Genomic DNA, 15,177 nt, shown 5'->3' on the forward strand with positions numbered 1-15,177 from the left:
ACACAGAGAATGGAAAAGGTAGGTGGTATCTCTGTGCATGGAAACCACTCGGTAAGTGACAGTTCTTTGATCGATGGTGATCACCTCGATAGACATGTTAATGGGGGTACGGTTAGAATGATAAAGGAAATGGGGACCTGAACAATGTAAAGTAAGTCTAAAATACCTACACAATAACTATAATCGTAATAAATGAACAATAAAACAGCGGAGAAGCCGTGGATTAAATAAAAAGGCTGCGGTTATCAGCAGGGAGACGTGAATCCCGTGGCAAAGCAAGGAAGGGAATGTAGAGACTGGAGCGACGGACGGTCTTATATAGGCAGGCAGCCAACAACGTGGGAGGCATTGGGATGGGGGACCCAACGCCGCCTCACACGGTGACCGAGCTGCAGGCTATGGACGTATATATGTACGTAAGTAGGATTCAGTTAGCGTTGGGAACCCGCGTGCCAAATTTCTTGAAGATGGGCCCATAAGTAATAAAGACCGTTGAAAAGTTCAATATGGCGGCCGACAATGGCATCATACCACTGAAATAAGTACCAAATTTCAGCCTTCTACCTACACGGGAAGTTGGAGAATTAGTGATGAGTGAGTGAGTGAGTGAGTCAGTGAGGGCTTTGCCTTTTATTAGTATAGATAATTTGAATATAGATACTATTTATAGACAAAAGGATTATAGGAAACACTAAACAAAAAATTCTGTAAGCTTTAATTGAACTTTCTCTCCTATAGAGAAAGGCACTCAATCTTTTAATTCACGTGGTGAAGATGGATACATATACTTGCATATATCTATCTTTTATTATTCTTATGTTATAAATAAACTAGCTGTGCCCTGTGGCTGTACCCACATAATAATAAAACAGGGCAAACTTTAATAATCAATAGGCGTTGGCACGGTATCTGATCGTGTTCAGCTCTGACGGGAGAGTATTCCCCGCATGGTGAGAAAAGCACATGGCCGTGATATCTCTGGCAATCCGCAGCTACCCTCTAAAACACACGGAGCTCTCATGTCTCGCTCTTAAAAATGTCAAACGTTACTCCTTAACAATCTGTTGAAGAAACAGGTACCGCTAGCTAAGCAGAGGCGAGGTGCACTCCAACACGTGGCGAGACGTAGAGCGACTCGAACAGAGGCTGGCGGGTGAATGAGGAAGGCCCCGCCCCCCTGCTCTCGGCCCACAGCCACTCTCTTGGATTTGCATGAATACATCGGTACCACAAGCGTATTGGGCGCAGTGAGAGAAGTCGCAAAATCAACCGGAAAGTCCCAGCAAATTCTAGAAAACAATCCAATCTAAATCCGTTAAGTAATTCTCTTGTGAAAAGCGGACAGACATACAGACAGAAAGCACTTGGACCACGAAATTTTTAAAACCTTAGTGAGCACCTATGGGCCAAGGGCCACCCACATTCTAAATTTGTGGGTTCCCTGGTGGCTAAGGGGACCATGGGTACAGAGCTTTGAAGCTCAACCCTGTAGGGGTCCGTGGTCACCACCAGGGGGCACCCCAATGCCTATGGAGCCCTGGACATCAGCACTTCCGCCACACCCGGAAGTGCTGTGGGGAAGAGGATCAGGGACAGTGTGCAGACGCTGATCAGTGTTTCTGGGTGCGCAGCCAGTACTTCCGCCACACTGGGGAGTGCCGGCAGAAGCTAATCGGGAGGCACCTGGAGCACATCCGGGTGGTCATAAAAGGGGCCGCCTCCCTCCATTTGTTGGCTCGAGTCGGGAGTGGAGAAGGACGGAGCTCGGGAGGAGATGCAAGGAGTCGGCCTGAAGAGAAAGAGGCATTGTGTTGTTGGCCAGGACTTCACTGTAAATAATAGTCGTGTAAATACACGTGTATGAGTGATTAAAACAATGTCCGCCTGTCTGTGTCTTGGCCGAACGCCACAATATATATATATATTTATATCATTATATTTATATATTTATTGCAGCTTGCATGTTAGGGTTATTTGTGAAAAGAAGTCTATTGCCATATCCAGAGCACAACCGAGAAAGTGAAAGTGTTCAAACAGAGATGCCTCACACAACCTGCATTTGTTTGCCATCCCAGGCTGGGCATTGTTACGTCTCCACTGGCTGGGATTTAAAGTTTTGTTTTATGTCTCTTTTGTTTAATTTTGAGCTTCTGAAGAATGTTAGTTTAGTTTTGTTTATTCTCTGCTTTGTTGCATTTACTGGTGCTGCTGTAGACATGATAGGCACCATACAGTATAATAGACAGATAGATTGATATGAAAGGCACTATAAAATGGACAGACAGATAGATAGAGATAGGTAGACAGACAGATGGAGAGATGATACCTTATTTGCCCCAAGAGAATCTAAGACTTTGCAGAAACTGAAGAAAATGTAAATATTAAAAGAAACCCCAACCCTCGATCACACATTAGAACTTCTTGCCTGGCTAATAACTTCAGAGGCGTTTCTGTCAAGTAACAGGCCGGTAGGTGAGAATACAAGTTTACCCATAAAAGAAAAAAAAAGCAGTGGCCGTATGATGAAATTGTGTCAGCACCGAGTAAACACACACTTTCTCGGCCTTTATTACAGTAAAAGCATTTTCACAGCCGCATTTATTGCACAATTTAATTATTCAGTGTTTCCATCACAAAGTCATTTATTGGCACAGTTCCGGAGCTGCTCTCCAACGTGGCGTAAAAGCAGGCAAAACTTTTATCTCGAGAGACTCTCCATCAGTTAGGTCTTTCAAAAATGATAAGTTTAAGAAATTTAAACTACAATTAGTCGCATACCATCCATAAGCAGCAACAGCACGCCAATGGAAGTCATTTTTATGTGTAAGTTTATTTGGGCTCCATTTACAATTACAGTACATGATATTATAAAGTGCTGCTAAAGAGCATGTAACTAATGTAGTCTACTGATACACGCAGCTTCATTCTATTATGGCTGTAATCTTTGAATATGACTTACTGTTCTAATATCTCTCTCTTATAAAATAAATCTTGCGACGATATGAGACTTTTTTCCTGTGACGAGACGTGATCTTTGGAAGAGAGACAGAGAGACACTTTCATGTCCTGTGAGATGGGCAAGTCACGTCATACAGCCTTTGGAAGCAAGTCCTGTGAAACACATGCAGAGCAGGTTAGAGATAATATAAATAGGAAAATTCGAAAGTCTCAAGAAAATTTGAGTAACGATCGCAATAGCGCAAACAAACGGAAAATATTACTTGGTGAAATAACGGAACAGCAAAAAGAGATTGAATATTCAGGTGCTGTACAGGCTTTTAAACGTTTGAAGCGCCAAAGGAAATGCAGATCACGCGGCACGGCGGCAGCAGCAAGCCAGCAGCTGATCGAGCAAAGAGGAGGTAAAAACAACAGTTGCTTGTTTCCCAATGTATCACCGTTTAAGAGGGGGGTTTCGGAGGAGCGGTCATGTCTCCTTGGAGCATGTTCAGCCCCCCTCTTCACAACACCTGGCGCGGGGGGAAAGGAGTTGGCGAGCGAAGCCCCCAAGTTTCATAAAGTAAAATGTGGTTACTAAGTCTTCATCCACACTACTACATGTTTTTAAATGAAACAATCTCCATCCACACTAAAACCAACCAAAGCCTGTTTGATGTAGTCGTCCACCTACACCGGGCAAGCATGCAGAATAGACGTCTTATCCAACACTGATGATCCTAGTAAGGATGGTAAGGACGCCAGAGACACAGAATTTATTGTAAAACTGTACTGACTGCTCCATTATTTGCCTTTTGCACAGAGAATTCAAACTCTACAAGACACAATTTAGATCGATACGGATAAACAAAACCAACAAGCACCATGGAAAGCAACTCCTCTGTGTCTGCTGTGTTATGAAATGTTTGTCTTCCATGAAAGGTGAAGGTGCCATAGAATAAAAATCCCAAACCAATAATATCCAAAGTTGGGAAATCATGCAGAGTCCAGATGCCTTCTGGTTTCAGTTTAGACTTTCATTAAAGATAATAATGACAAGCTGTAGTCTGTCCACAGAGTGAGCCGCTCTTCCTGAGCCTGAGGACATTTTTATACGTAGCTCAACACGCCTGCTATGTTACAGGACACCACCTAATGGCATCTTACCACCTTTGTGCAATCACCCTGCAGTCAGGACCACTGTATTAGGTTATGCCCCTTCGTGTTCATTGTTTATTATGCAGAATACCAACATCTGTTTGGCATTTTGCCATCTTTGTCTCCCATCATTTTTTTGCCCCCTTACTGATAATTGTCATTGGCTGGCCAGGTGTCATTTTTACATGTAAGACTCCAAGCATATCAGTGCATTCCACTGTTCAAACTATATTGGTGAGATTACAATATACTTTAAAAATGACACCTTATAAGGGGCAGAATCACATAGCAAAATAAGTTCTTAATTATATTACACATTGTAACTTCTGTGCCGTCTTTAACGTGGCTCGCTGGAGAAGAAGCAGATAGGACAGGAGAGCCTTGGGGGGAAAAGAGGAATGAGAAATCAAAAGAAACGTTAAGGGATTAGCAGACCTCATAAAGCATCTAACATACAGTGGGTACGGTATCCCTTCAATTTTTCACTCTTTGTTATATTGCAGCCATTTGCTGAAATCATTTAAATTATTTTTTTCCCTCATTAATGTACACACAGCACCCCATATTGACAGACAAAAAAAAAGAATTTTTCAAATTGTTGCCGATTTATTAAAAAAGAAAAACTGAAATATCACATGGTCCTAAGTATTCAGACCCTTTGCTCAGTATTTAGTAGAAGCCCCCTTTTGAGCTAATACAGCCATGAGTCTTTTTGGGAAAGATGCAACAAGTTTTTCACACCTGGATTTGGGGATCCTCTGCCATTCCTACTTGCAGATCCTCTCCAGTTCTGTCAGGTTGGATGGTAAACGTTAGTGGACAGCCATCTTTAGGTCTCTCCAGAGATGCTCAATTGGGTTTAAGTCAGGGCTCTGGCTGGGCCATTCAAGAACAGTCACAGAGTTGTTGTGACGTCACTCCTTCGTTATTTTAGCTGTGTGCTTAGGGTCATTGTCTTGTTGGAAGGTAAACCTTCAGCCCAGTCCAAGGTCCTTAGCACTCTGGAGAAGGTTTTTGTCCAGGATATCCCTGTACTTGTACGCATTCATCTTTCCCTCGATTGCAACCAGTCGTCCTGTCCCTGCAGCTGAAAAACACCCTCACAGCATGATGCTGCCACCGCCATGCTTCACTGTGGGGACTGTATTGGACAAGTGATGAGCAGTGCCTGGTTGTCTCCACACATACCGCTTAGAATTAAGGCCAAAAAGTTCTATCTTGGTCTCATCAGACCAGAGAATCTTATTTCTCACCATCTCAAAGTCCTTCAGGTGTCTTTTAGCAAACTCCATGCGGGCTGTCATGTGTCTTGCTTCTCCTCAGTGTGTGGAGACAACCAGGCACTGCTCATCACTTGTCCAATACAGTCCCCACAGTGAAGCATGGCGGTGGCAGCATCATGCTGTGAGGGTGTTTTTCAGCTACAGGGACAGGACGACTGGTTGCAATCGAGGAAAAGATTAATGCGGCCAAGTACAAGGATATCCTGGACAAAAACCTTCTCCAGAGTGCTAAGGACCTCAGCCTGGGCCGAAGGTTTACCTTCCAACAAGACAATGACCCTAAGCACACAGCTAAAATAACGAAGGAGTGGCTTCACAACAACTCTGTGACTGTTCTTGAATGGCCCAGCCAGAGCCCTGACTTAAACCCAATTGAGCATCTCTGGAGAGACCTAAAAATGGCTGTCCACCAACGTTTACCATCCAACCTGACAGAACTGGAGAGGATCTGCAAGGAGGAATGACAGAGGATCCCCAAATCCAGGTGTGAAAAACTTGTTGCATCTTTCCCAAGAAGACTCCTGGCTGTATTAGCTCAAAAGGGGGCTTCTACTAAATACTGAGCAAAGGGTCTGAATACTTGTGATATTTCAGTTTTTCTTTTTTAATAAATCGGCAACAATTTCAAAAATTCTTTTTTTTTGTCTGTCAATATGGGGTGCTGTGTGTACATTAATGAGGGAAAAAATTAATTTAAATGATTTTAGCAAATGGGTGCAATATAACAAAGAGTGAAAAATTGAAGGGGGTCTGAATACTTTCCATACCCACTGTATGAGCTGCCATTCATTTATTTCTAGCAGTCACACGTAGACTTGTGGCTCCATTTGGCCATAAGTCGGTCACAAAGTGCAGACTGAGGCTCAGTGGGTCGATGGTAGACGCACTTTAAATGTCAGAGACAGAGCAGCACAAACAGATCTTCACGGCTCAGCGTCTGCACTCCGTCAATCAGCCGTTTATGGTAGAATGGCTAGCTGGAGACCACCTTTACCAAACAGCATTTAAAGGACTCCAAGAACATGCAGGGAAAAAAGAGAATATCCTCTGGTCTGATGAGACATGTCTGGTAAAGACCGGGGGCCTCGTGTATAAACGATGTATACGACCGTTTCCATGCTCACTTCGAGATTCTATACTTGTAATCTAATGAACCCCAAGCACTTACCTGTCTCTTCAGTGGCTTCAGGGGTGGTTCCTAAGGTCGGTGTGCTGGGGGCTGCTGTTGAGGTTGTCTGGATGGTGGTGGGAGCTGCATTTACACAAATAAAAAGATGAAAATGACAAAGACTGGACCATCTAGTGATGAAAGAGGAACACTGATCTAGAAAATAACACCCATTGTCTGGGAATGTTCTCCGGTGATGTTATTAACAAGGTAGACACGGACAAGTTGGAAAAATTCAAAATGACTGTGAGCAAAAGATGAACAAAGCTTCCAAAGGAGAGTCGCCATCTGAACTAAAGGTCTGAATTAAGAAGTTGATAACACAAACACTTGGTGAAGTGAGTAGTAAAGGGTCCATGGCAGTGAGGGTTTGTTTTTATTGAAAACCAGTGCAGCTCAGGTTTGGGGAAGTTGGCTGATGAGGTATTCATGTTCGAATGTGAGGAGTTTAGCTGTTGTCCTCATTGACACTCCTTGGCTTGTTAATGGAAGCCCCTGCGATCACAAGTAAAAAAAGGCACCTGAGCAGAACAGAAGAGAGAACCAAGTAAGAAATCAAAGAAGTATGGTAAAAAGAAAGGATAGAGATCAGTCGGGGGCCAGTGACGAGAGAAAGCAAAGAAATGTTCAGGAGGAGTCTAATGAAGGAGCTGAGCGAGAGGCGCTCTCAGGATGGTAAAGATCACTCCTGCTGCATCTTGGAGGGCAGGAGTGACCGAGGTGCTCCTAGGGATCCTGTAGACACAAAGGTGTAAGAAAAATGGATTCAGGCTCAATGTCCCCTCCTGGGAGTCAAGGACCCCTTTTGCCAGGGTCTCAGCCCCAATGAGTATACTTGGAAGATGGTTGAGGAGAGTGAGAAAGAAGAGGGACTGGACAAAGAATCAAAAGACAACTGATTTTATCCTTGGGTTTATAGAATATTGATTGAACGATTTATGCATTTTAAGTTCCTCATAGGACACCATTCCTTATGGATTATTTACAGGGAGTCAAAATGATGTTAACATTTGAATGGCAGAAACAATTTATTCACAAAACATACTTCATATGTATTTACAGTGCCATCATGTTCAACTTACAAAAAAACCAACGAGCAACGGTACCATTTGATGCCCGGACACACATTTCACGGGGAATTGATGACACCACAGCCCATATTCTGTCCTTCAGGTCATTGATATCATGAACTTTCCTGCTATACACATGCGCTCCTTCACCATACGCCATAACCAGAAAGCACAGGGTGTCAAATCAGGGGAGTGTGGAGGCCATGGCAATGGTCCGCCACGACTTATCCATCGACCTGGAAAGGTGTGGTCGAGATGAAAATAATCCATTAGCGTTAACACAATTTTGACTCACCCTGTACTTATGAAGAGGAATTTGTATTTTGATTTAAAACAATCAGAGCGATAAACTGATGCACCAGTCTTTGCTTGCTTGAGTCTTCATTGCACGCGTTCATCTACAGTACATGACTACTGATGTGCGGGTTCAAGAATCAAACCGAAATGAAAACCACGAATTAAAAGCAGAGGTCCTAATGTAACTACAGACGTGGACAAATACGTTTGTCACCTTACAGCTCACTGAAGTGGTGCGGTCTTGGCCCTCCAAATGGATGACATGAAAATTGTTGTCCACTGTGTGCCTGCATGCCTTGGAGATGTCGCCAAGTTAAGCAAAGCAAGCGTGACAAGAGATCAAGTGTTGCTTATTCTACAAGGATATTTTAAAATGGCCTGGACACAGTTGTTGGGACCCCAAGAAAAAATTACAAATTAATTGGATTCAAAGGATTTTTCAGACTCGCTGTTTCCTTGAATTCATATCACACACACTTCTCCAATCGTGCAGTCACTTATTAAGCCGATTTTAATGGAGACAAGTCATCACTCGGCTGTTTGGTGTCTTCGTGTCCCCCACACTGAACATGGACCAGAGAAAGCAGAGGAGAGAGTTGTGTGTGGAGTACAGAAAGAAAATGATGGACAAGCATGTGAAAGTCAAAGGCTAGAAGACTACCATCTTCAAGCAAATATCAATAAGAATTTTAAGGTGCATGGGACTGTAGCCAACCTCCATGGATGAAGCCACCGGAGAAAAATCAACCTCATAATGGGCAGAGGAAACTGAGAATGGTAGACAAAAAGTCAAGAATAAAGAGATACAAGCTGAACTCCAAGGTCAAGGTCCATCACTGTCTGATCGCATCACATATCGCTTTTATTTACATATTATTTGAATATAGATACTATTTATAGAGAAAAGGATTATATGAAACACTAAACAAAATATTCTGTAAGCTTTAATTGAACTTTCTCTCCTATAGAGAAAGGCACTCGATCTTTCAATTCACGTGGTGAAGATGGATAAATATACTGTATATATATACACACACACATATATACAGATACACACACACACACACACACACACACACACACACATATATATATATATATATATATATATATATATATATATATATATATATATATATATATATATACAGTGGACCTTTGACTTACGAGCTCAATTCGTTCTCGAGGGCTGGTTGTAACTCAAGTTGGTTGTAAGTCAAGACTATTTTTCCCATAAAAATAATGGAAATACCCATAATGCTCTCCGAACCTCCCACACCAACACACAAGGGTTGTATAATGCGCATAATTTACCAAAACACCAATAACTTTTCTAATGTACTAACCAAAAAGTTATAAAAAGTGCTTATCTTACCAGAAACAACAATTTCACACTGTACTCACCATTTAATTTGACATCTTTGGGCTGCAGGAAGGGAGGAGAAACAGAAGGTGGTGATTGTTTAGAAGGAGCCTCCTTATGCAAATCTTTTCTTTGTAAAATTGTCGAGATGGTGGATTTCGACATGCTGTACATATTAGCGAGATTGGTCACAAATGCCACTCTCATATTTCTGCACAGTTTCCTTCTTCGTTTCGATTGTGATCGCTGTTTCTCAAGTTAATAATGACAGTAGTCGAGCACTCAGTTCAAAGCTGGCCGTGTTGTGAACTGCTGTAATAATACACTCCAAAGCAAGCCTGATGACCTCATCATGTGCCGCACTAGCCCGCTAGCTAACATCCCTTAGCAATCGCTTTCTTTACCTTCGTTACCTTCTCTTCCTTCCTTAGCAATTATGTGTCTTGCTTGCCATGATCGTAGTGAATTATATATATAGATAAATAACTGCACTGACTGAAATTACGTCCACAAACACATGTATCTGGGGTCCGACTGACACTTATGAACGCTCTCGGCTGTTTGTCTACAATCGCACAAGCGGATACATGTGACCGTATTCGGGTCGTAACACAAGATGTTGGTCGTAAATCAAAACAAAAATTTTATTCGTAAATCAGGTTGTTCACATGTCAGGCCGGTCATACGTCAAGGGTCGACTGTATATACTGATGATACTTTATTTGCCCTCAAGGGAATCTAAGGCTTCGCAGAAACTGAAGAAAATGTAAATATTAAAACAAACAACCCCCCTCAATCACACATTGGAGCTTCTTGCCTGGCTAATAACTTGAGAGGCATTTCTGTCAGGAGGTCTGGAGGTACCTGAGGGAGAAAGAAGGACCAGAGAAGTGTGTGAGGATTGTCCAGGATATGTTTGAGGGAGTGAGGACTTTGAGAAAAAAGCAATGTTAGGGTAACAGACAAGATCCCAGATGGAGGAGGTCCGTTGATCTTCTTGAAGTCCTGACTGCTATGATCTGGTGATGGATGTTTTCAGTCCTGGGATAAAAGACCAGGGGCCTCATGTATAAACGGTGCATACGCACAGAAATGTTGTGTAAGAACGTTTCCACGTTCAAATCACAAAGTATAAAACCTACACTTGGCGTAAAGCCACGCATATTCCCGCGGTACCTCATACCTTGTCCTACGCAAGTTCTCCGCTCAGTTTTGAAGACTGGCAGCACCCAGCGTCAAAGCAGTGCTACTATTCCTGTGTGGTTAATCTTTATTTCTTAGAACCACATTTCTGATGTGGCTTTATAAATACACAGAAACTAACCGCATATTGTTTATTAGTGTAATGCATCTGATTGTAATTAACTTGTAACAATATAATGGTCCAGGGAATAGCCATAGTATTCCAAATGCCATAACTGCTTTAGCGTTGCTTCTTCTTCTTCTTTCAGCTCCTCCCATTAGGAGTTTCCACAGCGGATCATCTTTTTCCATATTACTCTCACTGCACGACTCGGAGTATTTATATCACTGTATCTGAGTGTGAATCACAGCAGCAGCTGATCGGAAAGAGAATTATCGGTATACAGCTTCAAACACACGCTACCTCAGCCACTGCAAAACGTTTTAAAGCCTTTCCTGTACAGACCTCGCGGTTCAGAAACAGTTTCATCCCAAGAACTTTAAATGCAGTCAATCAAGTGCTCCTTGTAGAACTGTTTGTACTTATAAGTACAATCACTCCACTGTAAACTTGCACTACAGTTATAAAATCGCACAACCTGCTCCACTTTATAAAGCGCGTATTTACATGATGACGATATATCATTTTTAAGATGAAATGCAACAAAATATGTTGATTATACAGGGTGACACAGAAAAACGGGAACTTTTGAAATACCCAATAAAAACTAATCTAACAAAAAACTTTTATTGACTGCAATTGAACCACTACAACTTGCCTTTTAAGAGAAAGTAATCCAAATTATCAATGTCTAAAAATTACGTCCGGTAGATGGCTTCCTCCTGTACGTATGCATTCTCCCAATCTGCTGTTGAGGTTCCCCATTGATTGCTGCAACATCTCAGCTGGGATACCACGAATTTCGTCTTGAATTCTTTGTTTGAGTTCATTCAGTGTCTTTGGCCGAGTTGTGTAGACCCGACTCTTAAGGTAGCCCCACAAGAAAAAAATCACAAATGGACAAATCCGGTGATCTTGAGAGCCAGGGAATGTCACCAAATCTTGAGATGACACGGTAGTAGTTATACAGACAGCTAATGTCACACAGATGATTGGTGACCTTAAACCACACCCCCAGACATGATTGATGACTTTAAGTCCCGCCCCAAATATGAAAATATAAAAACATGAAAATATAATTTGTTAATATCCATCCATTCTCCAAATAATTTATTAATATGATTAATGAAAATATGAACATATGCAAATATGAAACTATAAATGTATGAAAATATATATATGCTAATATGATTTATAAGCTATAAACTTACGACACGTGGCTTTATTTTATAAACACTAGATTCAAAATTAATATTAAGAAATTAAATATACATTTATCTTGCAGTCATAGCTATGCCTATGTGTAAACTTTCTGAAAATATTCACACTCCTGTGCTTATAAACTCACGACACACACCATCTCATTTTATAAACACTAGATTCAAAATTAATATTAAGAAATTAAAACTACACTTATCTTGCCGTCACAGCTATGCCTATGTGTAACTTTCTTAACATATTCACACACTCACGCTTATAAACTAATGACACACACGACCTCATTGTATAAACACTAGATTCAAAACTAATATTAAGAAATTAAATATACACATATCCTGCATGCAAAGCCACGCATATGTGTGACTACATAAAAAAAGCTATAAAATATTCACACACCCGCGCTAAGATATAAACTCACCACACACTAGATTCAAAATTAATATTAAGGAATTAAATATACACTCGTCTTCTCGTCATAGCTATGCCTATGTGTAACTTTCTGAAAATATTCACACACCCGCGCTTAGAAACTAACGACCTTATTTTATAAACACTAGATCCATCCATCCATCCATCCATCCATCCTCTTCCGCTTATCCGAGGTCGGGTCACGGGGGCAGCAGCTTGAGCAGAGAGGCCCAGACTTCCCTCTCCCCGGCCACTTCTTCCAGCTCTTCCGGGAGAATCCCAAGGCATTCCCAGGCCAGCCAGGAGACATAGTCCCTCCAGCGTGTCCTGGGTGTTCCCCTGGGGCTTTTTCCCGGTTGGACGTGCCCGGAACACCTCACCAGGGAGGCGTCCAAAAGGCATCCTGATCAGATGCCCGAGCCACCTCATCTGACTCCTCTCGATGCGAAGGAGCAGCGGCTCTACTCTGAGCTCCTCCCGGATGACTGAGCTTCTCACCCTATCTTTAAGGGAAAGCCCAGACATCCTGTGGAGGAAACTCATTTCAGCCGCTTGTACTCACGATCTCGTTCTTTCGGTCACTACCCATAGCTCATGACCATAGGTGAGGGTAGGAGCGTAGATCGACTGGTAAATTGAGTGCTTTGCCTTACGGCTCAGCTCCTTTTTCACCACGACAGACCGATGCAGAGCCCTCATCACTGCGGATGCCGCACCGATCCGCCTGTCGATCTCACGCTCCATTCTTCCCTCACTCGTGAACAAGACCCCGAGATACTTGAACTCCTCAACTTGGGGCAGGATCTCCCCCCCAACCCTGAGAGGGCACTCCACCCTTTTCCGGCTGAGGACCATGCTCTCGGATTTGGAGGTGCTGATTCTCATCCCAGCCGCTTCACACTCAGCTGCAAACCAATCCAGAGAGAGCTGAAGATCACGGCCTGATGAAGCAAACAGGACAACATCCTCTACAAAAAGCAGTGACCCAATCCTGAGTCCACCAAACCGGACCCCCTTCAACACCCTGGCGTTATCCCTCTGTAGTTGGAACACACCCTCCGGTCCCCCTTTTTAAAGAGGGGGACCACCACCCCGGTCTGCCAATCCAGAGGCACTGTCCCTGATGTCCATGCGATGTTGCAGAGACGTGTCAACCAAGACAGTCCTACAACGTCCAGAGCCTTAAGGAACTCCGGGCGTATCTCATCCACCCCCGGGGCCCTGCCACCAAGGAGTTTTTTGACTACCTTGGTGACCTCAGCTCCAGAGATGGGAGAGCCCACCTCCGAGTCCCCAAGCTCTGCTTCCTCATTGGAAGACATGTTAGTGGGATTGAGGAGGTCTTTGAAGTACTCCTCCCACCGACTCACAACGTCCTGAGTCGAGGTCAGCAGCGCACCATCCCCACCATATACGGTGTTCACATTGCACTAGTTTACCCTCCTGAGACGCAGGACATTGAACCAGAATTTCCTCGAACCCGTCCAACAGTCGTTCTCCTTGGCCTCTCCAAACTCCTCCCACACCCGAGTTTTTGCCTCAGCAACCACCGAAGCCGCACTCTGCTTGGCCTGCCAGTACCTATCAGCTGCCTCCAGAGACCCACAGGACAAAAAGGTCCAATAGGACTCCTTCTTCAGCTTGACGGCATCCCTCACCGCCGGTGTCCACCAATGGGTTCGGGGATTGCCGCCACGACAGGCACTGACCACCTTGTGGCCACAGCTCCGGTCAGCCGCCTCAACAATAGAGGCACAGAACTTGGCCCATTCGGACTCAATGTCCCCCTCCTCCCTTGGGACGTGGTCGAAGTTCTGCCGGAAGTGGGAGTTGAAGCTACTTCTGACAGGGGACTCTGCCAGCCGTTCCCAGCAGACCCTCACAACACGTTTGGGCCTACCAGGCCTGACCGGCATCTTCCCCCACCATCAAAGCCAACTCACCACCAGAAAATATTCACAGACCCACGCTAAGATATAAACTCACACACACAACCTCATTTTATAAACTCTAGATTCAAAATTAAATATTCACTTATCCTGCGTGCAAGACAAGTCCACACAAGTGTGCCTCTTTTTATAAATCGGGGGAAATAAACTTTCTTTCACTGCCAGTAGGCATTTTGAGACCCAGGAAGCCCCACCGACCATATGTATCTTCACCATTTGTCCACCCATTTAAAACTGTGGGAAACATTAATAGGAAGTGTTAAAACATTTAATAGGAAGCCACATGTGGTTTTATAATTTGGCCGCCAATTTTAAACGATGGGAAGAGTCTTTAGTGTTAAAATATTTATTGTAACAATTCATGCTTTTTTATTTAATGAAATCGGAAAATCATACGATTATTAAACCAGCCCCACACCATTCAACGGGATTTGAAAATCTATACTAATAAAAGTCAAAGCCCTCACTGACTGACTGACTCACTGATTGACTGACTCATCACTAATTCTCCAACTTCCCGTGTAGGTAGAAGGCTGAAATTTGGCAGGCTCATTCCTTACAGCTTACTTACAAAAGTTAAGGAGGTTTCATTTCGAAATTCTACGCATAACGGTCGATAACGGTCGACAACGTCAGCCATGTTGAACTTCCTTATTTATGGCCTCATCTTCACGAAATTTGGTAGGCGGCTTCCCTGCGCTAACCGAAACCGATGTACGTACTTTTTTCGGTGGTATGATGCCACTGTTGGCCACCATACTGGACTTTCCAACGTCACTAATTCTCCAACTTCCCGTGTAGGTAGAAGGCTGAAATTTGGCAGGCTCATTCCTTACAGCTTACTTACAAAAGTTAAGGAGGTTTCATTTAGAAATTCTACACGTAACGGTCATAACTGGAACCTATTTTTTCGTCCATATACTATAATAGACTTCTGCTCGATGGCCGTGGGAGGCGGAGTTACACCTCCCACGTAATTTAGTGCCTGCCCATATAAGGCTGCCCGTCAGCGGCAATCCA

General features: G+C 43.3%; 1 protein-coding gene across 2 annotated transcripts in view; it reads right to left on the bottom strand.

Moving 5' to 3' along the window:
• LOC120526303 (CMRF35-like molecule 3) overlaps positions 1 to 15,177 on the bottom strand; it is a 62,557-nt gene that overhangs the window by 31,477 nt on the left and 15,903 nt on the right. The window contains exon 3 of one of the 2 annotated variants that reach the window (XM_039749426.1): positions 6,547 to 6,630. The exons of the other annotated variant lie outside the window; for it this stretch is intronic. Within the exon in view, the coding sequence (XP_039605360.1) occupies positions 6,547 to 6,630 (84 nt within the window). The remainder of the gene's footprint in view (positions 1 to 6,546; positions 6,631 to 15,177) is intronic. 2 annotated transcript variants of the gene reach the window in all.

Source organism: Polypterus senegalus, chromosome 3, assembly GCF_016835505.1.
Source record: "Polypterus senegalus isolate Bchr_013 chromosome 3, ASM1683550v1, whole genome shotgun sequence".
NCBI lineage: Eukaryota > Metazoa > Chordata > Cladistia > Polypteriformes > Polypteridae > Polypterus > Polypterus senegalus.